The sequence below is a fragment of the Channa argus genome, chromosome 19 (assembly GCF_033026475.1).
Source record: "Channa argus isolate prfri chromosome 19, Channa argus male v1.0, whole genome shotgun sequence".
Lineage (NCBI taxonomy): Eukaryota > Metazoa > Chordata > Actinopteri > Anabantiformes > Channidae > Channa > Channa argus.
The window spans coordinates 9,018,121-9,044,564 of record NC_090215.1 but is presented as its reverse complement, the minus strand read 5'-3'; the positions used below and the strand labels follow the sequence as shown (position 1 = coordinate 9,044,564).

The following is a 26,444-nucleotide window of genomic DNA, read 5'->3' as shown; positions in this document are numbered from 1 at the left end:
TCTAACATTTACACATGCATGCACACGTGCACACCAGTACACACCCTTACACATTTTTTGTTAGACCTGTGGGAGACTTCTGGGACATAAAGATCGCATGCTTATATGACCACATACAACACACGCTGCACACACTCATAGTTGGTACTTGAAGTGCAGCCACCATCTTAACTGCAGACCCTTCTCAAGTTTTCTTGTAATCTACTCTAACAGCAGATTTGGTTCTGAACAGTGGGTGACAGCCCACCTCTGACCATCTAGCATTCATCCAGTGAATTGTAACAGTGAGCTAAATATTTTGATTTATGCAGTTAACACATCTACAGCGAGCCTAATGGATGGTAACAATTATAACCAACGTGGCAGCCAGTAGTGCGACAGTGACATGAAATTACTCTTTTTATCCGGATCTTCCAACAATTTTAGTGTAACCACTGGGAAATAAAACAAGTTTCACAAAACTGAGACAATAACGTGAATTTATGAGCTTCAACCAAGTGGACTTAAAAAGGTGCGATTTAGGTGCAATTTCACATATTACCCACAATAAGTAGTGAAAAGTTCTAATTCTTTATGTTAACTCATCTACGGTACAAGAGGAATTTCAGATGAAAACTGATTAAAAGCAAAAGGGCACATTTTTTATGCATTTAAAATATTATTGCCATCAATATTCAAGTAAGTAAAAGCAATCACATCTCCTAAAATCTAGCTACTTTAACAGTTTTTCTAATTAAGCTATATAAAAAGCTATATCTTATTTGCAATAGAAATTATATACAGCATTTTTAAATATAACTAAATCTTTCTAAAATCGCAAATATCAAGCATTTTTATTGTTTGCAATCATTTGTGTTTTACATTGAGCATGGGCCTTTTAATGTTATGTGACAATAATTTCAGTTTGTGTGCAGCATTTTTTCCTTTAGGAATGAAAAGTATAACATAGGCATTTACAGAAGTCTGCTGATGTAAAGCTATGAGGAATAGATCAAGAGATCAAACTGACATTAATGTGTCTACACATAAAGAAAACATAAAGGAAAACCCAGTTAGTGGGTCAGTTGAGTTTAACAGAATATTTTGCAAGATTGTACCATAAGAAGTAAATATATTTTATATGGGAGAACTTGTGGCACGGGAACACATACAATTCAAACAATGTCCTATAAATAAACTATAATAATTTAGGAATATAGAATTATATGGTTGTAATCAGGATTTATACACTAGCTGGTACAATGTGGTAGTTTCATTCTGTTTGGGTGGAGTCTACTGTATGTAAAAGTACATATCTAAATAATTAAACAAAAAATTACTAATAGTAATAATGGTTATTCTGCAATCTTAGGTATATATGCTTTTTCTATAAATTACAGCTAAGTAATGCAGTAGAGCACCAAAAAGATTTTGTCATTTTATTACTGATGTGTATGAACTTACAAAGGTAGTCTGGATTCCCCTTTGGTGTATCCAGTACTCAAAGGAGAAAAAGAAAGAACATATACAGGGACCAATAAAACAGAGTTATATTTTTTTGCATCCCTCCTTGTCAGCAAGCAACATGCGGTATATCACTTAACTGTAACCTGCAAATTTTTGAAAATGTAATTTGGCACATTTTGATCATAAAGGTCACGTTAATCTTAGAAAAATCATTAGTAGCAGTGTTACTCACTGGTCTAAAAACAGGGTACTTCAAAATTGCTTAGGTCATTGTTTCTAGGGAAGAAACAATGGCCAAGGCAGTTTTTTTCCCCTAGATACCCTCTCCTAGCTGTTTCAAATTTCTATTGTTATACAATATCAATCTCCAATTCTTTAACATAATATGTTAAAAAGTACATTTCTATGAAGCCTGCCCTTTGTAGGTCAGTCCTATCTGTCTGTACGTCAATGACTTTATAACTCCATAGTATTGTTACATAATTATTACATTCCCATAATTTTTCTCATCTCCAAATCTGCCACCATCAGAGATGATTAAAAGTTCCCATTTGGTCTGTGTGAGGTCTTAATTCTTCAGTGGGGGAGTATAGGACCTCGGCTGGAAGTCCGAGAGAAAGAATATCAGATGTGTGATTTTATTTCAAATGAGTGCTTAAGCCTTGGACTTTCATATTACTAGAGCCCCTATTGAGAGAGAAACTTCAATCTGATCAAGTCTCATTACTTTAGCAATCAAAGTTTCGCCCCTGGGGTCCTTTTCTCAACTCCTGCCCTCTGCCTCCTTCTTCTTCTCCTCCTACTCTCTTCTTGCCTTATTTCTATCCCTCTAGCCATCATATGTTTTTGCCACCAAGGCGGAGGCAGAGGAGAAAAGGAGAGCAGCTTGCACAAATCCTTGATTGGTCAAAGTCTATCCTTCATCTAGGATTATGAATAGAAATGGAACATTTGAGGACAAAGGAAGGAGTGCTGAGATGGGAAGAGACAGAGAGAGGAAAAAAAGAGAGCGATTGAGTGTGAGAGAGTGATGTGAGTTGCGAGAGTTATGGGCAGAAAGAGAGAGAGGGTGGCTAATATAATTGAATTAAAAAGATGGAGCGGGGCCATTTCTAAGCAGGTGGGAGTGTGGAGTAAGAAAGAGCAGGCAAGATATTAACTTCTAATAAAAGAGAGATTAGAAAGTGGCTAGGAGGACTGCTCTGTCTTTACCTGTGGGAGTGACGGCCCCCACATAACCTTTCACTGTAATATGCACACTAATATTGGCCACCATATTCTGAGTGTACCACACACAGACAGACAAATACCTACTGTATATGCAGAAATATGTGACATTTGAGGAGACACACAGGCACACACATGCTCCTGGCGTGCAGTGTGACAGCAATGCATTATCAGCTCTCATTCAGTGATCCAACAGGAGGCAGCCATCAGATAATGAAGACGCAGCTCTTTGGGAAGCTGCTGCTATACAGACAATTAATTAACTAATTGCTCTAACGAGCTCATTAATGCCACGCTTTTTTGGCAGCAAGCATGAATACATTAACAGGGCTAATTCAATTAAACAGGTGCAGATTTCACAGCTGCTTCTCCCACAGGCACACACACACACACACACACACACACAAATCCTACAGGTGTTGTGTACATGTTCGCTCCATTTGACTCTGATGTCTTTCTCAGCGAAACCTTGGCATTTGATCAAAAGCATAATGATATGCAGATCAAGTGGTGTGTACTTGTGTGTTTGTGTGTGTACTTCTGTCAGTGCTTGAGCCTCAATGGGCCTTTGAATCAAAAGTACAGCTCAATAAAGCTCTAGCAGCATTGGTAATCTGTATAATTGAAAGGGTATAAAATAGGTGGGTGGAAAACTGAATAAAGCGCTAAGATAGCATGGCTAAATTAGCCAAAACAATCCCAGGGGTGAACCAACAATGTTAGCCAAAAGTTTACAATTCAATACAAGCTTTCTTAGCCTGTTGACTATTAAACAGTATCTTACACATGAAGTAAATAATACTGGTTATCTTACTCAACAGCACATGTCAAGGTACTGTTATCACGAACTGGCTGGGTCAGAGCATCTCCAAAACAGCCAAGCTTGTGGCAGTGGTAGCAACTGCGAACAGTGGTCCAAGTAGGGAAACTCCGTGAACTGTAGATAACAGGTCAAATTTATTGAGACTCCAGAGGTTTACAGGACTTACACAAACTGATACTAATGTCTTGGTGCCAGATACTACAGGACACCTTTTAGAGTTATTGCAGACACCATGCCTCAGCAGGTTCGGGCTGTTTTGGCAGGATGCAAAGTAAGAACAGCATCTTAGACAGCAGATTAGGATGATTTTCAAACAAGGCACTGAGCTTGTCTGTCAAAGACACCATTTTGGCCTCAGCCTAGAACACAGTCAGCAGTTCGAATTTATTCGCTGTTATGAACTACAGTCAAAACTGCAGTATGTTCAGACAGCTTATTTGCTTGTGTATTGTCCTCAGTCCTCTATTGTGAAAACTGACAATCAGTTATGAGAGATATTATATGGAAGTATCTTCATGACAAAACAAAATATCAATAAAATGACAGAAAACTAAAAACATATCGCAGTGAAACTCTTTAATAATTAGATGTTTTTAATCATACACATACACAATAAATAATACAAATACTGTCCATACTCACAAATGTGTGCTCAGAATATACCTAAATTAAATCCATGTGCACAGTTATACATAAACACACAAAAACAAAATAGAGTGGGACTTAAGATGACTGATCCATGATCACTATAGCTCAGTGTGTGGTTTCTGTATCTCTGAGGGTCTGAGGTGGCTATGGTTTGTTATAGCGGTAACTACAGGGGGGCTCCCTCAGAGGCTGACTAAAGTGCTGAGGTCGGTGGTTAACTAAATTCCAGTGGAGATGATAGCACTGATTAATTTCCTCCACCCCCACCACCACCACCTCCACATCTATACGTCCACCTTTTTCCCCCTTCCCCCAACCCCTTCAGCTCTGCTGAATGTTAAAATCAGTTTTTACAGATAACCAGAGTTAATTTTCTCCAAGTGTCATGTAGCCCTGACATTGTGTAGCAGCCTATATATTAGCAATGGCTGGTGTGACTTATTATCTTTTTCCCCATCTAATGCCTATGTGTCCAACCGAACATGCATGCCTAAATCATTACCTGCACATGTACAAATATCAAGAAATATTTTTTGTAATTTGCATTGAAATGTCCTATCTTGACAGCAAGACAGGGTCACATTTTGTGCTTAACCACACAAAAAGTCTCAACAGTACTTTTACAATAATGTAGATATTGCCTGTGCTGTTTTATGTTTCCCCGCTCGTAAAATGCATGAATAATGTATATATGTATGTCTGTGCATATATGTTGACTGACAACACGGGTGTTATCATTCAATGTGCCAGCTGCAAATGAAATCTCATTCCCTCTAACAATCTCAATTAAAGCCTGCCTCCCAACCCCCTTCTTGTGTTGCATCTTCACTAAATCATGCTGCTTCTTCCCCCCAATATCCACACTTATCAATATACTTGATATAAATATAAAAAATTCTGAGTAGAAGCAATCACATACACAATCTGAACATGCAGATTTGGGTTTTGTCAGTGTGATTAAAAATGTATTTATACCTTCAATTGCATACTCAAAGTTCACACTCTGTCCCGTAAACGCACATGAACGACACAATCTGCTCTCAGCTTTGAGCTTTTTCTCCCTTGCATTGTTGTGAATTCGTATCATCATCATATTACTCCACATCACCTGCTTGCATAGCCTGGAACCTCGCCCAGGAAACTGGAGAAGTGGGAAGTGATTTGGAAAAATGAGGCCAATAAAAAAAAAAACAACACTGGGATGAGTGGAGGGATGTGATATAAGGTAATATGCTAACCCAATCAGCAGGCTGCTGTTTGCCGACAGTATAATCAACATATCGGCCTAATGTCATTACAGCTATATGAGAAATAATATTGCGTGAAATGATATTGTGCTGCGCGTGCATGCCTGTGCGGGGCACATGTAAGTGAGCTCATGTGCCCAGATGTAGCCTATATATCCCCTACCTCCTTCCTGACACAGAGCAGCACACACACTCACAAGGTGACACAGAGAGGCAAAATGCTGTGCGGATGGACACACTATTTTCTCCTATATAATGACTTTAATTTATCTTTTCTTATAAACAATGCCTGAAGATGAGAAAATTCCACTTGTTCAGGACAATTAATTGATTGATTACTTCATGACCGATGTGATTTATAAAAAGTGAACCTCACTGGCAATTTGCAGTGTTTCACTTGTTTTAAGGTAAGATTTTAAAAAGTGAAATTAGATTTAGGTTAAAGCTTTATTGGTAAAAGCGGTTAAAAATCGATATTTTTTACATTTCAGGCAAACACTCAGAGACAGACATCTACATATTCCCACACACAAACACACAAACTGCCCAATGGCCCTGATACAAAAGGATATTAGTTAGTATTTGGCTTCCACATCCTGAATGCAAAAGGCTGTGGATGGCCTCTATTGATGGACACTGGCGTGAAGCCATCACTCAAGTTATGGAGCTTTAATTGGAGACAGCATAAAACGATAAACCAAGAAACATGCATGGATGAACAGCACAATGTAAACCATTAATCATAGCACAGGCAAAGACAAGAGGCCACATACACATACACACACACACAAGAGGATGCACACAGCTGTAGCAGAACACACACGCTGCCCTTGCACCACACACTTTGCAATAGTACACATACACACTGCGCGTGGCAGAGACAAGTGTCCTAGTCATATATTCTCATGATAGATGACCCATTTAACTTTGATTTCTGAGAGAAATGAGATCAGAAATGAGCTCACCTGCGATACAGGGTTACCATAGACACATGCACACACACACACACACACACTCTCATTCATTCATAACACAAGTAGATACCATACATTTACATACATATATGAACTCACAATGTACATTCAGTTTATATGTACACATGTACTTATGCCCTCTCACTCTTTCTTACACAAAACACGCACGCACGCACACACACACAAATTGCTTCTTATTTGCATGACAAGGGTTATAATATTGAGATCATTGGTGACTTAAGCACCTAGAATTGAGGCAATTTCTCAGCTGTGTTGCCTGCATTGGTCATAAATACAAATCTACATATACATACATAAGCCTGCTTGTAAAATCTGCACAATCCCAAGAAAAAGGGGGATGAATACAAAACACAAATGCACACAATGCTTTCACTTACTACTGTATTTAGTGGACTTTTGTAAAGCCTAGAGAACATCTGACAGTGTTATCAAGTTTGTTTTAAAATGTTTGTTATTCACACAAGTTCTGAAAATGTATGTGTTTTCAAAATATATCTTAATTTGTTTATATGAATAAAGCTGGCTATTCTTAACGAGCTTTTATTACTACTGTATATTACAGATAGTGGCTTTCAGATATGCCACGCAGTGCCACCGCTCAATCTAGCACTAAAGCAGGCTTACAGAAAAAATAGAAGATAAAAGAAAAACTGCCCAAACTGGCTGAAAATGATTAAAAAACAAGAGACCATATTAGCTGTTCATTATTTCTGTGATGGCATTTAAGTAGACAGCCAATAATGTGGTCGATAAAAGTAGGAAAAAACTGAGAAAGTTACAGAACTAGGTATGGTGTGAGATTTGTTTATTAAATATCAGGTAGAGTAGATAGAAATTTGATTGATTCAGAAAATACAGACTGCAGCGCAACATTTCTTGAAAAGATGAATTCTAACATTTTAAGGGAAGATGAGAAGTGACTGCGGGTCTGACTAGAGCGAGAAGGTTATTTTTCTAATGGGAAGCAAGTAGAAGAGCTGAGAAAGCTCATGGTCTCAGTGTCAATGGGTTAAACAGCTCTGTAGGCTGAAATGCAACCAGAGAAAACAGAAACTGCAAGCTTTTCTGCTCCTTTCTGTCCATGCTGTGTTCTTATGTTTCTGTACAAGAGTGTGGCTCCTGCCAAATACAAACATTTATGTCCCATAAGAAATTAATATTATAAGTGATAATGTTGTAATCCAGACTTTTTTCTCATTTGGTCCTCGATTGCAAATGTTAATGCCCCGCAGCTAACTGCACCTCACCGCATGTACTGTCCAGTGGCATATGAGACAGTGTTGATATTTAGACAGATGGATGGTGCATTACAAGGATAAAAACCCTACTAATACACACAAACACGTACAACACGTGCACACACGTTCCATACAGCAGCTGCAGCCCCTCAGCACTCCTCTGTCCTCACATGCTTGGTTTCCCAATCTAATTGCTGCCATTCGTCAGTGTGTGCGTGCGTGTATATCTGTGTGTTGCCAAGTTCTGCTGCACTTTGTATTTTGAGCTTCTATTGTGATTCTGTCACTGTGCATTTATAAACAACGGTGGTAAAAGTAGCAAATAATCAGACATACAGGTAAGAATGAGAAGAGAGAGGAAGGGAGAGAAACACACACACACACACACACACACACACACACACACACACACAGCTGTCACAGTGCCATAGGGCATACTAAACCTGTCAGCATTTAAACCTGCTGGCTTGTACTCTGGCTTGCCAAGTGGAATTAGTCTCACATAATATGCCAGCCTCTTTATCTAAAAGAAATACCTACTTGAGGTTTAGTTTGTAAATATAATATTTATACAATTAGTTCAACTTGTACAAAAGTATTAGTTATTTTGTCGGAGGTGTTTCAGTCAACGTGCAGATGTAATGGAGAAGAGGAGTTAAACATAAGATACAGTAAGCAAGTAAGACAATACAAAGTAAGTAAAAAACAAAACAAAAACCTGCACGTGATTATTCACACATTCCAAATAATTGTGAAAAACAAGTTAATTGCAACTTATCTTTACTTATATCTGATATTGACATTTGCACATGTAAACAAATGAGACTGATTGCACTCTTTTGGGCAATCATGGAAATATAAATGTGCTGATGACTAGCTGTTTATGTTCTGTGAGGCGAGTGTGTGTGTTTGTGTGTGCGCATCTGCAAAAATTGCATTTATATGACGTCTGCGTGTATTTAATAACAAGGTCCACGTTATTACTTTTTTCCCACATATACTTGTGAGTGTGGATATGTGTGTGTGTTCAACATGATAATTTGTCAGTTTATGTTGTGAGGGGGCTAAACAGATAAGCAATCCACGGCTCAATCCTTCATCCTGCTCTGATTATAAATCAGCTGGAGCTCTCAGAAGCAATCAGCAAGAGCAATCTGCAGCCGGCACAGACACCTTATCAATCAGAGGAGACCATCACACCGTCACACACACACACACACACACACACACAAACTAAAGAAATACACGCACATATTCATGCAGCCTGCACCCACACCCACATACACACGCCCTTGGACACAAAGGCAGGTATGCTGCAGCTGTGATTCTACATCCCAACCCTGAAGCTTCTTTCATTCATTTAAAACTTCCTTTGCGTTTCTCTTTTTTCCTCCTTTTTTTTTTGTCTTGTGAAACTGGATCACAGAGCAGCAACAAGAGTTTCATCCAGCTAGCTGCCTGGCGGCCACGAAGCAACACACAGCGAGACACATCACTCCTAATTACAGTCTGATATTAATAACAGAGAAAAATATTAATCTTGGAGGTAAACACTAAGCCGCTTAAAGGAAAATTGCAAATAAATCAGATTATCTTATAGGAATATCCTCCGAATGGGCCGAGGGGGTAATGAGAAACCTGGGCCCAACCTCTCTCCCCCGCCTCCTTCTTCTCTTTCTCTCTCCCTGTCATTACCCACTCCCCATTCTACGATGGGATTGAAAAGGTGCTGTGTGTGTGAACAAATCTGTGTATTTAGAAAACTGCAGTGCAACCCCCCCACCCCTTTTTCTCTCTCTGCTGTATTCATTTTTCACCTCCAATTTTATTTTTTCATCAGTTGGGGGGGCGCCGCCGAGCAGATTCAATTAGGTTCTGTGATTGGGCCGCTGGCATTCAGCGGGGTCATAGAAAGGTTAAAGAATTCAGTGGCACAAACATGATTATGGCTCTGTAGCATTTGATCAGAAGTAAGGTTTGTCACAGAAAAGTGGAGCCCCTATGTTTCTTGCAATGGGACCACCAGTTTGGCCTGAGTGTGATGTGATATTTGTTCCATGTTTTGGTTTAGTTGATTCTTCCATTAAATGGTAATTACATGCTGGATATACAGTAGGCATGGAAAGATATACACAGACATGCACAAGTGAATGTGTGCACAGGTGAGGCATGCTGCTACTGCACCAAGCATAAAGAGTTGCAAATACAGAAGCACAGAAACATTCATTCTGTCTTTCTCAAACCAGCTCACACTCTTTCTCGCGTACACACATAAACACAAACAAACACACTCACATTCAGAGAGTAGCAGAGTAATAAAGCCCACCCTTGCAGTGAAATTAAAGCTAGTCAATGACACTGCGTGCTGAAAACACACTAAATCATTTTTATACCCAGATGAAAGAGCCAACATAATACCAGTTCTGCACTAGTGTGCAATAGCACCTGGAGACTATGAAAAAAAACAACTAATCAAATATCATATTGGATGTGTCAGATTCATGTCAGAACAAGAGATTAATACTAAATATAGGAAATATGGTACAATAACAGTGTGAGATCTTTTTATATTCAAAATGACCAGGCAGAGAGCACATTATGAGATATTGGATTGATAAACAGGCTAGGATGGTGCTGTTTGGTGAGTATAATAGAACAATAATGTGGCTCCTGGGTTAGCAAAGATTGCATTGAGATTTTAATGTGTTTTACAGACACAGGCCCTTTACTGAGAGGAAATTATGTCAATAAATAAGGAGACTCACATTTTTAAAACAAAGAGCATCTTCATCAATGAAAAAAATGTGCAAATATGGAGCGTTGTTTGTTTACTATCAAATATCTAACACAACATGGCCATATGCATGCACATATATTCAAGCTGTTGCATTTGTGTGAGGTAATAAACATTAACAACTTTTTTATGACTTCTTTGTGAAACAAACCTGTTTATGGACAGGTTTATACTTCGATATTATCATTGGTCTCCATGTGTTTTTATGTGATTCATTTTTAATGTACATGAAATATTACAAAAACTTAAATACAAACCAAAATAGTAATGTAGTGTGAGATCTTTGCTCAGCATCTGAGAGCCACACTCCAAGGTTAAAATGTTTATGCATATTTGTGCACACACATTTCTTTCCACTCACACCTGCATTTGCCCATGAGTAGATTTATTTTGACAGTGGATGTCAATCATCTCATTTTGGGAGTGCCTGTCAATCATCTCATTCCCTCAAATCACCAGAAGTCAGAGACATCAGGGAGCTTTGCCATCTGCCACCATCTGCCAGACGCAACCAGTCAATAGAGTTTTTTGGTACTCCGGTCCCTTGCTGCGGCCTAATTGCCGCTGCAATGCTCAAATATGTCCGACACTTCGCAATTCTCGTGAACCCCCACCTCCCCACTAAGCAATCTCCATTCCATACTCAAAATGGGTATTTACATGCCCCACACCACAGAGAGCAAACAAGCTCATTTAAAAGTTCACATGCTAATGTGTGACATTTAATCCAAACTTTACACGGGGAAAAGGACACGTAACAATAGATTTTGATTCCTTTCTTGTCCGTGAATCTCATCATCTTTTGCTTTACATATTTATGAGTTGAAAAGGCGCGAAAGAAGGGACAGAGGAAGGGACAGGGGTTTACTATTTGGAAATTGGGCTGGTTAGTGATATTTGCACCACAAAGCATCAATCCTTGTTGATATTGTTGCTATGCACAAATTACCATTCTTTTTATGTAAAGCCACACATCTATTAAGATGTTAGTAGTCTGCTTCACATGTATGTGGTATTTAATAGCTACCATATCTGCAATTTATTATCAGCTTTAAATTACTCCAAGCTAGTCATTCCTTGCTGGCGACTGTTGGTTTCTCCAGCTGAAAAAAGGACTGTCTGCAATATCTGCTGCTGCTGCTGCTGCTTATTAATGTAGTTAATTATGTGAGTTGGTCAAACCAGAACATAAAACTCTTAGCAGCTGTCTAAATGTACTTTCAATGGAACTGTCTACATGCTTGCCCAAAGACAATTTCCTAGAGATACAGCATTTTGTGTCTTTTTGATATTTTAAAAGTGTGGAAAAAATGTAAAGTGGACTAACCAAAAAGCCAACCTAAGTGGCTATGGTTAGAGGGGGTAGATGGTTCTTTTTATAAATATGTGTGCTGAATTCTAAATTTCACTGGCTGACACACAGACATGCAATTCACATTAATTACAATGCAGACTATGTGATTGGGGAGTTTTGGGGATAAGGGTTATATTACATATATGTTTAATAATTATTAACATGTCCCAGTTGTCCACCAATATTAAATTTTATATGCTGTAAGTTTTGGGTTTTTTGTTTTTTTAATTTTAGGTGACAAATTCAGTGACACAATGTAATCGAAGAACAAATGGTAATGAAAGAGCAATGTTTAAAATCAGCCGAAAGAAATAAAAACTAATACAGCTACAGTATGAATTTTCATGAGTGTGAAAGAAAAGGGTTTGTAGGGTACAAACAGTCAGGTTCGTTCTCTCGCTTTCTGGTTCTCCCTCTCAAAACACACACAGACACACACACAGATCGACCAGGACAGGCCAGGGATGAGCACACCCCATCTGATCTGTGGCCCGTTCATTCATTAGACCCATGCTCTCCCCTATTGATTTCAGCTTAAGTAATGAGAAAGCTTATCCAAAAATCTTTAGCATTTGGGCTCCAACTTAAGGTAATCGATGGGGCCATTTCCCATTTTGAACAGCACATACGCAGAGGTTTTATGTACGGTGAACGGGACAAATCCTGATGCTGATAAATCAATAGGCCTTTTTGTCAATGGACAGGAATGCTTGCACACACACATGCGTGCATAGATGGACACACATGGCTGACAAATGGTATTTTTGAGGCAATTAAAGTGAGCTGTAAACATATGAAGGCCAATCAATTGGTCAGTGAGGTCTATTATCAAGGCTTTAACACTGATTTAGAAGGGACTCTAAGGAGTCAGCAACGTTAAGTGTGCCACAGTCACTTATGCATATCAGCAGCAGCTAGAGACCTGCACAGATCAGTGCCACACTGTGCTAAGCTGTTCACACAAAAAGAAAGCATATGTATCACCACTACAGAGCCAAAAACCTGCTGCATACAGGAAAAGACAGGGGACCTCACTAATTGCTGGCACTGCTGGGTGACTGAAATTAGAAAAAGTCAAATTAAAAGTCAGTTTTATTGTTTCATTGTTTAACCAACTTTGTTAGAAACAATGTCACAGAAAAACAAAACAAATATAGAGTCATTATTGTGGCAAACATTTTATAAATTATGTTTTGGTTGCATTCAAAGTACATTGTCAAGCATGGCGCCAATATTAACTCCAATTTAGCCATAGGCATTGTTGAATTCTATCATTTATTATCTCTATAATTCATTTTAAAAACTTGCAGTTTGCATCTAGGTGGAATAAGAAGAGCAGAGGAGATGTATGCTGGACAATTATATTTTAGCAGGGGTAGACAAGCTTGTTAGGAGGAAAGCAAATACATCAGTGCTGTCCACCCTCCGGGCTTCCCCCACCCCCACTGCTTCCACTTTGCTAAAGGTGAGGCACGTGCGTTAGCAAAGCTAACCTACAGACAACATTTCCCTGAGGTAATTGGTTCTGCATTAATATTCATTTGATTCTGTATTCGGTGGCTATGACAAGTCGCTCTGCTTTGATGCTCTGTGCCTAGGTCCCGACGTCCACCACACAATGTTAACCCCATAACTATGAGTTCAGATAAACACACACACATATAATGAGACACTTTTTCTTGGTGTCTGAAATAGTGTATTGATAAAAAGCTCAACCAAGGCTGTTACTTATGACTCTGGTTTATCTTATTTTGACTTGTACAGCATACTCTGTTCTTTCATCCCAGTGTTTCTGTCCGGTTGATCTGGTGTGTGTGCGTGCGTGTGTGTGCTGCCGAGGCATGACATTTCAATTGTGCGTCCAATCAAATTGGCAGTAAGAGGCAGTAAGGAAGGTTGGGGGGTGATGAGGGGTGCAGGGGTGGTCCGAGGGTTGCCGACCAACCGTTACCATGGTGAACCACTTCTGTCAAAACCGCCAAGGGCCCAACTGCTGATCTGCAGTGTTATGGGACTTCTGAATAGCATACTGTATGTGGACATGAGGATTTATCTTTTTCTATCTTTGTTTCTTTGTTTTTCTCTCATTTATTTCTTTTTATCACTGGCTTTTGCCTTTGCTTTCGTTTTTTTTTTTCTTGCACCATCTTAATCCTAGTCTTTGCAGTTTTTTCCCCTCCATTTATAACCACATTTTCCTCATCTGGCCTTACTCTCTTCCGTTCATATTTAAGATTGACTAATTGTACCATTACGAGACCTGTGGTGTTGCTGAATTCATTATGTATGGCCTGCGCCGGTAGTGAGTCTGAACACAGCCTGTTTTGAGTCATTATAATTCAGTTTGCTAACACACAGCCATTGTGCTAGTATGGGGCTAGGGGAGATGGTATGATAAAATATTGAGGGCGAGCAAGGCAGCTGCAGATGCTAGCTGTCATGTGTGAGCGAATGAATGTTATGACAAGCATGTTTAAACATTCATGCGGGGAGGAGAGTTTAGGAGGGCTTTTCATTAGACCAATATGTCTTCGTCTCCCCGGTGCAGACACTGCTGGTGGAAGCATGACAACAACAGGGAGAAGAGGAATTAACATCTCGAGAGGAAACTGTCACAGACCCACACAAACAAACACACACAGGTACAGCAGAAATACTCAAACCTGTGCACAAATGTACACATTTTCATTGGCTGAGTACTATTCAGTAGCAAACATTTAACATGAAAACTGGAATTGACACATTACTTTCAGTTGCTAACAGACAGCATAAAAAATGTCTTGTTTACAAGAAAACTATCTGACATCTAACATTGTGTTCTGAGCTGATCAAATAGCTCACAGTAGAACTGAACAACACATACAAATAAGAAGAAACATGAGTGCAATGGGTTCTCACATCAACCACAACAATGACATAATAAAAATGATTTTTTCAAAGGAGGAATAAGGATGTAGGAGGTTTCTAGGCCAAACGTACACCCACCATGCTGTTAGGTTGCCAGGAGATTTGACCTGGTAGTCACAGTGCAATCTCTTGACAGTTTCTGGAGACTAGAGAGAAGAAAAGCTATTTGTGGCACTTGTTGGGAGAAGAGCAATGGCCAAGCTGTTTACATAACCTTGACAAAGCTAGATGAAGAGACACTTAAACAGGTAGGGGGGGCTGACATAACAGTGCTGGGCTAAATGTGTTTATGTAAAATAATGATATTCTTTTAATCTCTTATCAACTTATCTGATATTTGTGTTATCTGTAACTTGTATGAAAAAACGTATGCTATGCACATTAAGGCTTTGTAGTAGTAGAGCATCATTCATTACTTTGTTGCTGCGACATGTTATTATGTATACACATTTTAGCTTACTAAAACTCCCATCAAATGGAGCGCAAAATCAATACCTATGCTGATGATCTCACGAAGTCAGATCAAGGCAAAGAAGAGAAAGGAGCATCAAGTATTCTCAACATAAGTGGCTTTGACTTGCAAAATGCGTTTGCATAACATGAGCATTAGTTAATGTCATAAATGGCTTTAAATGCTGCAAGGTGCATTAAAATATGCCCACTCATCTGTTTTACCTGCACCTTGATGCAAACATTTTGAATTAATCTAGTTTTCAGTGGTCAAGAAATTCCATTTTAATATTCAAATTCGGTGAGTATGTGTGCCAGTGCATGCTCGTCCTGGACTGATCTAATCAGTCTCAAATCAGTTAATAAGGCAAGGACACAGAGGAGATGACTCAGCTGATGTGGGCATGAGCTAATGCTAGCATCTCACCCCCATTCAAGACCTGTACTGCACAGTGTTTGGTCTTCCCATCATAAAAGAGCAGGCTTTGTGTTGATGGGAAGACCAACAGTTTAGCTTACCACAGTGAATTCCATTAGCACATTAGAAAAGATGTCATGACCTCATGCTAATGTTGGATGCAGACACTAATACCTTTTTTTAAACACCAGTCAGTTTTAAGGGCAGGCCTCATATGAATGCAAAAAAAAAAAAAAAATCAAAACTGATTATGTGGATATGTAAATAGAGAGACATCATGTACCTGACATGTGGTTCTATGTCTTAAAATGAGAAAACATCTCAGTTGCCACTCTAAGGATTCTTGTCTGATCTCCAATACACAATTTAATTCTTATCATCACATCCAATCATCCTGACACTGTGTTTTAACTAAAGCTCTCCCGCTTTCAGTCATACAGACCAAACCAGAGGAGCAGATGAGAATACTCTGTCAAAACTAATTCCAATCTACTAAGTCCACATGATAAACTACATGCCTAAACCTTGCAAACCAAGGCACATGCCACAGAGGCAAACAGATACACATAAGTTAATGCTCAATACATGTAAACACTCACACATACATAGGAATTAAACTGACTATTAATTAAAAGCCAGAGCATACAGCTGACTCGGGGGTGGGCAGTTTGAAACACCACAACTCTGGAAGACTTCCTGTAGAACATAAATCTGTTGTCTTCATGCTCTCTCTCTCGCAGAAGCTCAACAAAGACAGTCTTGTCTGGTTGTCTCCCTCCCTTCTTTATCCTCGCCATTCATTAGAAGCACAAGCAGCTGTGGTCAGGTTCAAAGACAATGTACATTCTCTCTCCCTCAGTCACTCATTCATTCCCTGTGTCTTTTTTTCTGGTTTGCTCTTGCTTTTACTTGTTTTCTCCCCGCTTACCCCCTCTCTCTCTCTCTCTGTACCTCTCCAAGTCTCTCTCCCTCTTCTCTAAACACTGTCTCTTCCACATAGCCCGGATAATGAGTGGTGAAGCTAAACGAGAGGAAACACGGCTCACTATTAGGAGGGGAACGCTGACTGAAGGTTTTAAATAAATGGAGAGAACTTAAGGCCAAATTGTACTTCCAAGGACATAAACTAATGGAACAGGCAGACAGTCTCTGAGCAAATACACACCCTGTTTAAACACCATAATATAGATGTCCGTGTGGCTCTAACTGAGAAACAGAATGGCAGAAACCAGACAGAAATACATGTACATTTCTCACACATGCACAGTCTTCTTGCATTCGCAAGGAGAAGGAAAACTGTTCAATACCTCTTATTTCCTTTGGTGTGGAAACCCTATTACCCCACAATCAAAAGCGGAACAAGGACATGGGAAAAACATACATGCCTGTCTATGTCATTGAAAACTAATTAGGCAAATGTGTTTTCTTAAGTGTCTTAAGTGACATGCTCTCAGGCATAGAAATCCACAACCGCACATAAACACACAGAGGAGCCCTCACTGCCTCACTCTATGAGGTTAATTGGCTTATCCAGGCTGATTAACATAACTAATTATCTAAATAATTGCTGCTTGTTAATGGATAAGTATTATTTATTCAATTAGTGCTCTGTGTGTAGATCCCCTTCATCAATGGCACATGGTTCAAATGAAAATGAAAGGTAAATTGGCATAAAGCAAGATCTCTGAGTGTTTGTTCAATTCATCATTTATCTATTCTACACACTTGCTCACCACCAGGTGCCAGACACCCCCACCCCTCCCCAACACACACTAGAACTCAGCCCGCTATGCTAGAGCTTCAAAATCCCTCGTCATCATCATTACTATTGCGATTAGCATAATTAGCACTGTTAACCAGATGAACTGAGTCGAGCAAAGCTGCGCCAGTCAGAGAAGCTGACATGTGTCACCCACCTAGCTGCTGAAGAGGCTATTTGTCATCATCAAATGGGTTCATGGCACATTTGCATGTTTCCACTGATTTCTGATGATAATGTAGCAGCGGATGTTTACAATACATTCTGATGCAGCACAGTATGTGTTTCTTTTTGTTTCTGAAGGCAAACACCTTGTAAGGTGACACAGCTTTTGCAGTTACATCTGTTAAAAGAACAATACAGAGCTTGTTTCACCAATTTATTCATTCGTGTTTGCAAATGCATATCCATAGCCTTTTCTTTGTGATTCTTAACATGTGCTTCCAGCCAACAGTAAACACGAAAAAAAGCAAATCAACAACAGTCCTCTAGTCCTCAGCTCACAAGTGAAAACTCACAAACACAGTCTAACACTCACAAATAACCAGAAAGTAAAAATGAAAGAGAGAAAGAGCGGGAGCGCTACATTTACTGAAATTAAACATTTTCTCATCAGCCTGAGGGTGCAGCAGGCCCACTAATGTATTATTCATCCCCACTTCACAAAGGAACATTAATCAATTATGAAGTTATGAGGATCTTAAAGTATAGAGGAGAGACGAAGTGCGGCCCGTTCGTATTAATATGCGGCCGCAATCGCACGCCCCCACCCCCCACCCCCTTGCTCCTCAAATCAATATTTTGCAGATTAATTTGGAGCGGTTGTGGCGAGATGGCAGAATGGAAGAAAGGAGGGGCTGTGGGGGTGGATGAGAGAGTGTCTGAGGTCTGAATTAAGGTGAAGTGTTTTGTTGTTCTTGTATGTGTGTATATGGTACATGCATCTGTTCCTATAACTTGTCAATGAAGAAAACATCATCAGGAAACTTTCACTGAAAATTGATCTTCAGTTGAGGCCTTAAGACATAATGGTATTAAAAGTTTACGAGAAGATTATTTTAAATATGTAAATTGGATGAATAAATAAATTATTTAGTAATCTTTTGATTGTGGATGAATGTGTGTTGTTTTCCCCTTAACTTTTGATTGCAGGTATTTCGTTTTAATATTTTCCAACTGAATCACCCTCTCATTTAAGATAATTCAAATGAGGGAATACAATGAGGTGAAAAAAAAAATCCTATTTGCTGCCATCTTTATATATTACTTTGGATACAATAGACATACTTTAGTTTTCTCACCTGAGAATTCAAAGTAGCTGCCTTGTCAGCCCACTTTTTCACAGCTTGAGCATGGGTCTGTCTCTCATCCTCAATCCTCCTCTTCCACTCTTCCTCTGTCCTCTTCTCCCCTTCCACTCTCTTCACCCACTCTTCCGCTCTCTTTTGTTGCTCCTGACATCTCTTCTCCTCTGCTTTCTGGTGCTCCTTTTCATATTTCAGTTTCAGTTTCTCTTCTCTTTGCCCCCATTCCTCCTCTTTTCTCTTCAACTCCTCTTGCAGCTTGCTCATTCTCATGTTCAACTTGGAAAGCTAGTCAGAGAGTCAAAGAGAAAAACAAAGGGCAGGTAGTCTACATCTGTGCATCATGTGAAACAAATTAAATATCAATTAGGTTGTTTTTTTTTTTTAAATAAAACTGAAACATCAAGAGGCCTATTGCCAGGCATCCTTTGCAGTTAAGGATTAAAAAGGTTAAGGGAAAATGTTTGTAGTGACTGATAGCAAGTAAGCGCCATCAAGCTTACATTTTGCATGTACAGTATGTAATGCACATGTATGTACATGTGCAAACAGATAAGTCAATTCACCCACTTGAAAGTCTGCACACCTGATCATGTGTGTCGACTCCCTCCTGTTGCAGCAACTGAATGTTAGCTTGCAGTTTGGTGATGTAGACATCTTTCTCGGCGATCTCCTTCATGCTGTCTTTGTGGATCTGCTGCAGACAAGACAACTCGCTTTGCAGGTGCATTCGTTGCTCACTGTCTTTTAGCACCTGTGTTGCAGTGCAGATCATGAACGAGTTAAAATGTGAAAATTCTTTCATTGAGTTTGACTATTTATACATATGGTGTGTTTCAGAAATTTTAATTACTTCTTCATAAATGTCAGGCAAAAACCTTATAATCTAAAAAACATTTGTAGCATTCATATACTGAACCTCTCTATATTAATTGCTAATACCTCGTTTAATTAAAATACAACTCTATCATAAGTATAATTCAGAAGTGTTTTTCGATTTAGTCCTTCACAAATAAAACCGTTTTATTCAAATGTTTTTTTGCTATTAATACTGAAATTAGACAACTGAAACGGATGACTAAGGACTGTGCAAAGGTTTAGGCATTCAAGTGCAAAGCATAAACCAATATCAAAGAATGGCTGATATTTGTGCAGGTTAGGTAAACAAACACTTAAACCATATAATTACATTTGAATTCAAAGGAATTAAATGTAAAAATGCATTGTTTATATTGTTAAGGATTTAAATCTGTCTTAATAGGAGCTTAAATGTGTCATTTCGTACAAAAACTGGTTTACTTCTAACAAGCAAATATAACATTCTGTGACAATCACCTTTCACAAGGCTGCGTGTGTATGTAAGTGGGACTATGTCAACAAATCTATTTGTGCATCTGCATAGCAGACGTACCAGTTAAACAGAAACATGAGCAGAAAAAAAATATATCAACACTTGTTGAAAATATGATTAACAGAACAAGCTCCAGTTGCACGACTTGTTTTTCTAACGCTCTGTAATCACACAAACCACTAATTAGCAGCAGTACAAATGAGTCAACTCACAAGCAGCATAAGCAAAGAGTACCCAGCCAATATACACATAAACAACTAACAAGTCTGGGTTTACCACAAGCACAAGTGTGTCTGTGTATATAAGGGCATTTCTGTTAGCCTTTGTGTGTTTATGTGTATTTTAAGTGTAAGCCACAGAAGACAGTAAAACAGCAGTGGGTATAATTTAGTGACACCCAGTAAGGAGGTGTGGAAGGCCGTAAAAACTCTCCCTTTTAATTCCGGCCGGCAACGCCACGTTTGCTACCTAGGGCTCTGAGATATGCCGGTAATTCATCACACGCCTCAGCTTCCTGTTAAACCTGGCTGCACATGAAGAGCTGCTAGCACAGCTGGCAAACCAATGTCGTTTAAAATAATAAAAAAAAAAAAATAGAAAAGACTTCTCCACCTCTAGAAGAGGCTTCTAAACAATATCAAGCAGGCAGCTAAAACACCTTAACTAGTAATTTAATTGTTTAGATAGTTTTAGAACTGTAGTGAAAAAATGTTGGTAAAATATAGTCTTTTTATATGGCAGGCTAACATGTTTTTTGTCACTGAACCTGTGAAAAGACCTTGAAAAAAGAAATCTGTGTGCGTTCAATACAATGCACTGAATTAAGTTTTTGAAACGCAGTTCCTTATTTAAACTATATAACCTGAATTTTATAACCTGGGCCCCAGCACCCGAGCTTGGATAGATGGATATGAGGTTAAGGTAAAAGGCAGATGTTTTAACAAATATTTTTAAGACTGGAAATGACAACATCTTGTTGTGGTGTAATTCTGTAATTTATTATGTTTTCATATTGCAAAATCCGGAAAACTGGAGTAGTACCTTTTGCATTTGTTCTGATTGCTCTATGAGCTCTGTCTCCAGATCAGAATTGACCATGTCCTTGTTTTGCAAATGGATTTTCAGGTCTTTAGATTCATCTGCAATCTGGACTGGGGAACCAGAGCTACAGGAGAGACAAAAGCAGGAGGAGAGAGATGACATGTTATTAGAACAAGAAAATTGTGAAAATTGTTAGGAGTACACCAAAGTCATTGCATAACAGTGAACACTGCATGTTGTCCTGCTGTATGAGATGCTGTTGAGCGTAAGTGTGTGTGTGTGTGTTTGGGGTGGGGGGAGAGACACAAATGTGTTCTGATATCACACAATTAAAAGCCTAATAATCATCATGTGACTTAATTAAAATAAAAATAAAAACAGATGTCTTAATGATGTACAGTATTTAACTGTGATGGTTGGTTAAAGTGCCACCATAAGATTCATCAAATTCATAAAACATCTGATTCCAAAGCAGAAAAGACATGCTGAGCCTGGTGAAATTTGTGTTAGGTGACAGAAACCAGAGTTGATATGAGTGTGTGTGTGTGTGTGTGTGTGTGTGTGTGTGTGTGTGTGTGTGTGTGTGTGTGTTTCCCAGCGGTAAAATATGTTAACTCTGCCCAGACACTTTTCTGAGTCGCTAGTGACAGCTGTCACACACTCAAGATGGAAGGAGGGAAAAAAAAATAGAAAAACAGATCACACAGTCCTCTGCAGTACTGTTCACAAACACACACACACACACACATTCAATTTCATATTTACCAGCCTCATGAGATGAGTTATTCTGATGAAACTTTGCGCAGATTAAAAATGTTAAACTCACATTTGATCAAGCGCGTCTACACGTTCACACCAGGCACAGAAGGAAAGGCAAGCTTTGACAAAAGTGACATGTGAGCGAATAGAGAGCGCTGAGAGTTAAATCTTTCAGTTCAGGGGAAAAAAACAACTTTTCAGTGAAATGGAGTAAAAGCCATTGGCAAAAAGGAGAGTGTGAAAAATCTGACTTTAGATTATAGTCTGTTTCTGTTTCTACTAGAGAATGGGAAAGTGTGTGTGGTGCTGTGTTATTAATTCACTTGATTTTTTTTCTATTCTACTTTAACCATAAGGTTCGTCTGTTGTAAATTATCACTTTCTGAGCATTTCTCTCGATGTGTGCTAAGTGTCCTAAAACTATGTGTATACCTAAGTATGTACAGATGCTTATGTGTAAAAATGTGTAGACAAGGACTATCTTTCCAGAAATATATGCAAAAATTTCACCATTGAACTTTTACAAAGAGCAAACCCTTCTACATCCGCATGTTTCTTTTTACTATTGTGGGACACTTTAGCTGGGGAAATTGTTAAATAATTTTAAAGTTGGGAGAAATATGAATACGAAACAATACGATACTTTAGAATTGGCCTGCAATGGGAACAGGTTGAAAATCATAAGAGGGTTTTGAACAAAATACAGCTGAAACCAATTCCATCCCCATTTTCACCTGCACAGTGGGCGGTTCGCTGTGTGTATTTGTCTTTGCGTACATGCGGTTCGCTGTGTGTATTTGTCTTCATCTTTGTACACATGGAAATGTACTGCGGAAAGCACTCGCTATCTGATATCATAATTTTGTCTTTGATAAACACCCAATTGCAGGAACATCAAGGCACAAAATATTAAAAAACATTTATACAATATTTTGTTTTACTTAATGGTTCCTACAGTTCTATTTTCTGCACCAAAAATGAGTGAATGAACAGGTAAAGGCTGTATTTTGCACCAAGTCAAAATACTAATTTATTTGTGCCATTCATGTATATACATATGTGTGTGCACGTGTGAGTGTGTTCATATTACTGTGGGTGATGATTACGCATATAATATATGAGGTTATTTGATTTACAATATTGTTATATACAACATAGTAGCCATGCCAAACAAATGACGCAATGTCAAACCAAGAGATGAACAGCGTTTTTCTATTAAAAGACATAAGTGTTGTTATGATTACTGTTTGGACAGAAAGAGTAGGGGCACGTGAATGGACGTGAAGACAGTGTGTGAGGGTGTGTGTGTGTGTGTGTGTGCACGCATTACCAGGAGTGTGTATGATATTAAAGCAGGCTCTCGATTTCTCAAGCTGTCACTCAGGCCTATTAGGCAAGGCTAACAAAATTAGTCATGAATATGCAGTAATAACATGCAAATTGCCACTCCTCCCCCCTGTCATGTGTGTGTGTGTGTGTGTGTGTGTGTGTGTGTGTGTGTGTGTGTGTGTACGCATGTGTTTGTGTTCATGTGTTTGCCCTCAGGGCTATAGACATTGGCTTTGTAAACCCAATTCTTTCTACATCATTACAGAAACAAGGCATAATTCATAAGAATAATCTAAACATGCATGTAGCCTTGCATCTATACACAAGAACAAACACACACACACACACACACAAACGCACGCGCACACGCCACAGGTTCCCAACATCGCCCTCTCACGTCAGGGACGGGTCAGATTCTTTACATTGAGAGAATTTTTTTAAGGGTAATCCGTTGCCACATTTTATGCTAAAACACACAAACATACTCACATATTTCTGCTAGTGTGTAGAAAAAACATGTAGATCATCTGTTGCCTGCATGTCCCCAGGGGCATGTTTGACACAGCCTGGGTGTTGCCACTGCAATTAACCTCCCTGTTAATGAGAAGAGCTCTGTCAAGCAGCCAGATGGCACCGCCTGGCACACTGCCATCATGCACACATACATATATACACATTTATGCACATGCACACACATGCACACACATACACACACATACACACACCCACAATCTCATCTCACCCTGCCATACACCTGGTTAACTGTTGCTGGTTGTCAGCGCCCTTCACCCCCCGCCTCACCCTCCCCAATCCCACTCTGCATTGTCTTCTATAGCACTCCATCCTTCCCCTCTTCCCTCCCTCCATCTCTGGCAGCTGCTTATCCATGTTGCAGCACTGCAGATGTCACTACGCACCAGCTGGGAAAACAGCAGGGGAGAAGATCTGAGAGGAGAGAACGAGTTTTTGCATCCCTGACATCTGACAGTAAAGCAATACATACACTACATACATACACACAATATGTTGTATACACATGTACTGTACATATACTGCTCTTTGCGTGTGTGTTAATGAATCTGGCACTTGGCCAGGGCACTGCCCGCTGTGTGTGCGTCTGTCTGCATGTTCCCACAGCAGCCCACCAGGCCTGTGTATTGATCTGTTACCTTGGCCTAATAGGAGAAGAGGAGCCTGACCTGGGAAAGTCAATATGGAGAAAAAGAGACATTTTCTCCTCCCGTCCTGAGAGAGAAGTGCGAGAGAAAATGAGGGAGAGATAGAAAGCAATGTGCATCCACTACTGTCATTGCAAACGAAGATGGTCAAGGAAGAGTGGGGAAACTGTCAGAAAAGTGCTGGACAAAAGAAAAACAATCCAAGCCACATAGAAAGTAATAGCGCAACTAATAAACTCCACTGTCCTAGGTTTAAATAACTTATCACTCCTGTTAGAAGCAATAAGTTAGAAGTTAGAAGTCACTTCTTTTAGAAGTGATGAGAAAAGTTTGGAGGTTGGAATTAGAGCATTTACACTAAGGGGTACTGTCGAAATGTAAAATAAGTGAAGTTCCTACCTTTCCCAAATGAGAATAAGGCTATACAGTAGTTTTTTTTACTTAACTAACTTTCAGCATTTGACTGCTTTTGGCAAAGGAAAACAGCACTCAAGTTAACTCAAGTGTAAAAAAATACTCTGCAGGAGATTATACTAAGGGAAATAATTAAAAAAATGGAGGGAGATGGAAAAGAAAAAAAACTGACACCCACTCTCACATCAATACATTGATAGATCAATGTGTGTGAGAGAATGTGTGTGTGTGTGTTCTGTACACCATTTCACCGAAAAATATATAAATAAACCTGTAGATAAACAAAAAAACAGAGGAAATGGAAAAGCAGATAAAAGAATGTCTGTGTGTGTGCAATGTTTCACCACACGCACACACGCACACACCACTTGCCTGAGTGATGCTACCCTGGAGGGTGGCTTCAATCTGATGTGTTTAATGTTGACGCTGGTGGCAAGAAACACACACACTCACCCGCTGTTTCAACCTGCCTGTCATTTCATTTCATGAGACCTGATTTACTCATTTCATTTTTATATTATTATATGGGCAGCCATTTAAAATAATCGAGGTGTGATGCAAATCCCTGCATTTCTACAGCGAGTACACCAAGTGAGGATCCATCCACGCCCTTCAGTACCTCTTGCAGTATGGCAAAGAAACCCTCTACAATTGGCCACATTGTGCCAGTCCACCCATTCCTGCTTGGCTGGGTGCTTTAATTGGTTGCACTGCAAGCTGTCAAACCACTGACTGGTTATTTCAGACAATATTTGGATGTGCCCTTAGTTGACATATTTTGGAAACAACAAATATTGACTGCAATATTACCTCTGTGTTTGGAAATCAACTGATTTGTTCTATGATATCAGGGTAAAGATTAGAGACTTCAATATGTTTCAATCTGGTTACCTAAAGCTTAACATATTGAAAATTCTCGCCAGGTGACTTTGTCTTCAGCAGATGATGGGGATTATAGAAGCTCAATTCACTTTTATATCAAACCTCTCTCTGGTCTGATGAGTCCAGGGGTGACACAAAAATCTAAAATAGGCACAGGTGTATGAGCATTTACTAGTAGACCTAGAAAAGACCACTTTCATTAGTTTTTTCAAATGTGTGACTAAAATTAAATTCTGTCTCTCCAGAAGGGTCTAAACTAGAAACAGAACACATCTTTGGAGCACTGTATGGTGAGAAAAATCATATAGGGATTTGCATATTGCCATAGGGACAGTGGTGTTGCAGCGATTCCCTAAGGAGCTCAACTTCCCCAATGAGACAAAGACTCCCTGAGGCCAACTCTGTTACACTGGGGGACCTGTGCATTTGTGTAAGTGTGTGCATGTGTCTGGTGGATTCATGGAGTTATTATAAAGAAGTTATGTGTTATTGAAACCAAGAGTAAACTTTTCCTGGGCTAAAAAATGCCTAATCATTACATGTCCATACTGAATATACTTACTTGTATGGGATGTGAGCCACAGGTCTAACAAAACCATCCAGCAACAAGGTCCTTACATCAACCTCAGACATCTGGGAAAGACACAAAATAGTATTATTATTTTTTTTATTATTGTGTTACTAGCCTGCAGGGAATACTTAGAGGCATGGGTTGAAGTGAAGTTTTTTAAGTGAAAACTGACACATGCAAAGACTTTGATTAAGAACCATATACAACTTTGACCTCTATTAATGAATTAGACACTGCACTAAAAGGAAAAAAAATTGTAGAAGGGAATTTTCTCAAGTGCAGTAAACTGTGATTAACTTTGACAGCACA

The 26,444-nt window shown here is 39.2% G+C and overlaps 1 protein-coding gene across 2 annotated transcripts in view; it reads right to left on the bottom strand.

Annotated features, from left to right (window-relative positions):
* Nucleotides 1-26,444, bottom strand: part of LOC137104973 (trichohyalin-like) — an 84,288-nt gene that overhangs the window by 44,246 nt on the left and 13,598 nt on the right. For both annotated transcript variants that reach the window (XM_067486894.1, XM_067486896.1), the window contains exons 3-6: nucleotides 26,127-26,197; nucleotides 21,003-21,126; nucleotides 19,197-19,364; nucleotides 18,608-18,898 (exon numbers count right to left, since the gene is read on the bottom strand). In XM_067486894.1, the coding sequence (XP_067342995.1) occupies nucleotides 18,608-18,898; nucleotides 19,197-19,364; nucleotides 21,003-21,126; nucleotides 26,127-26,197 (654 nt within the window). The remainder of the gene's footprint in view (nucleotides 1-18,607; nucleotides 18,899-19,196; nucleotides 19,365-21,002; nucleotides 21,127-26,126; nucleotides 26,198-26,444) is intronic.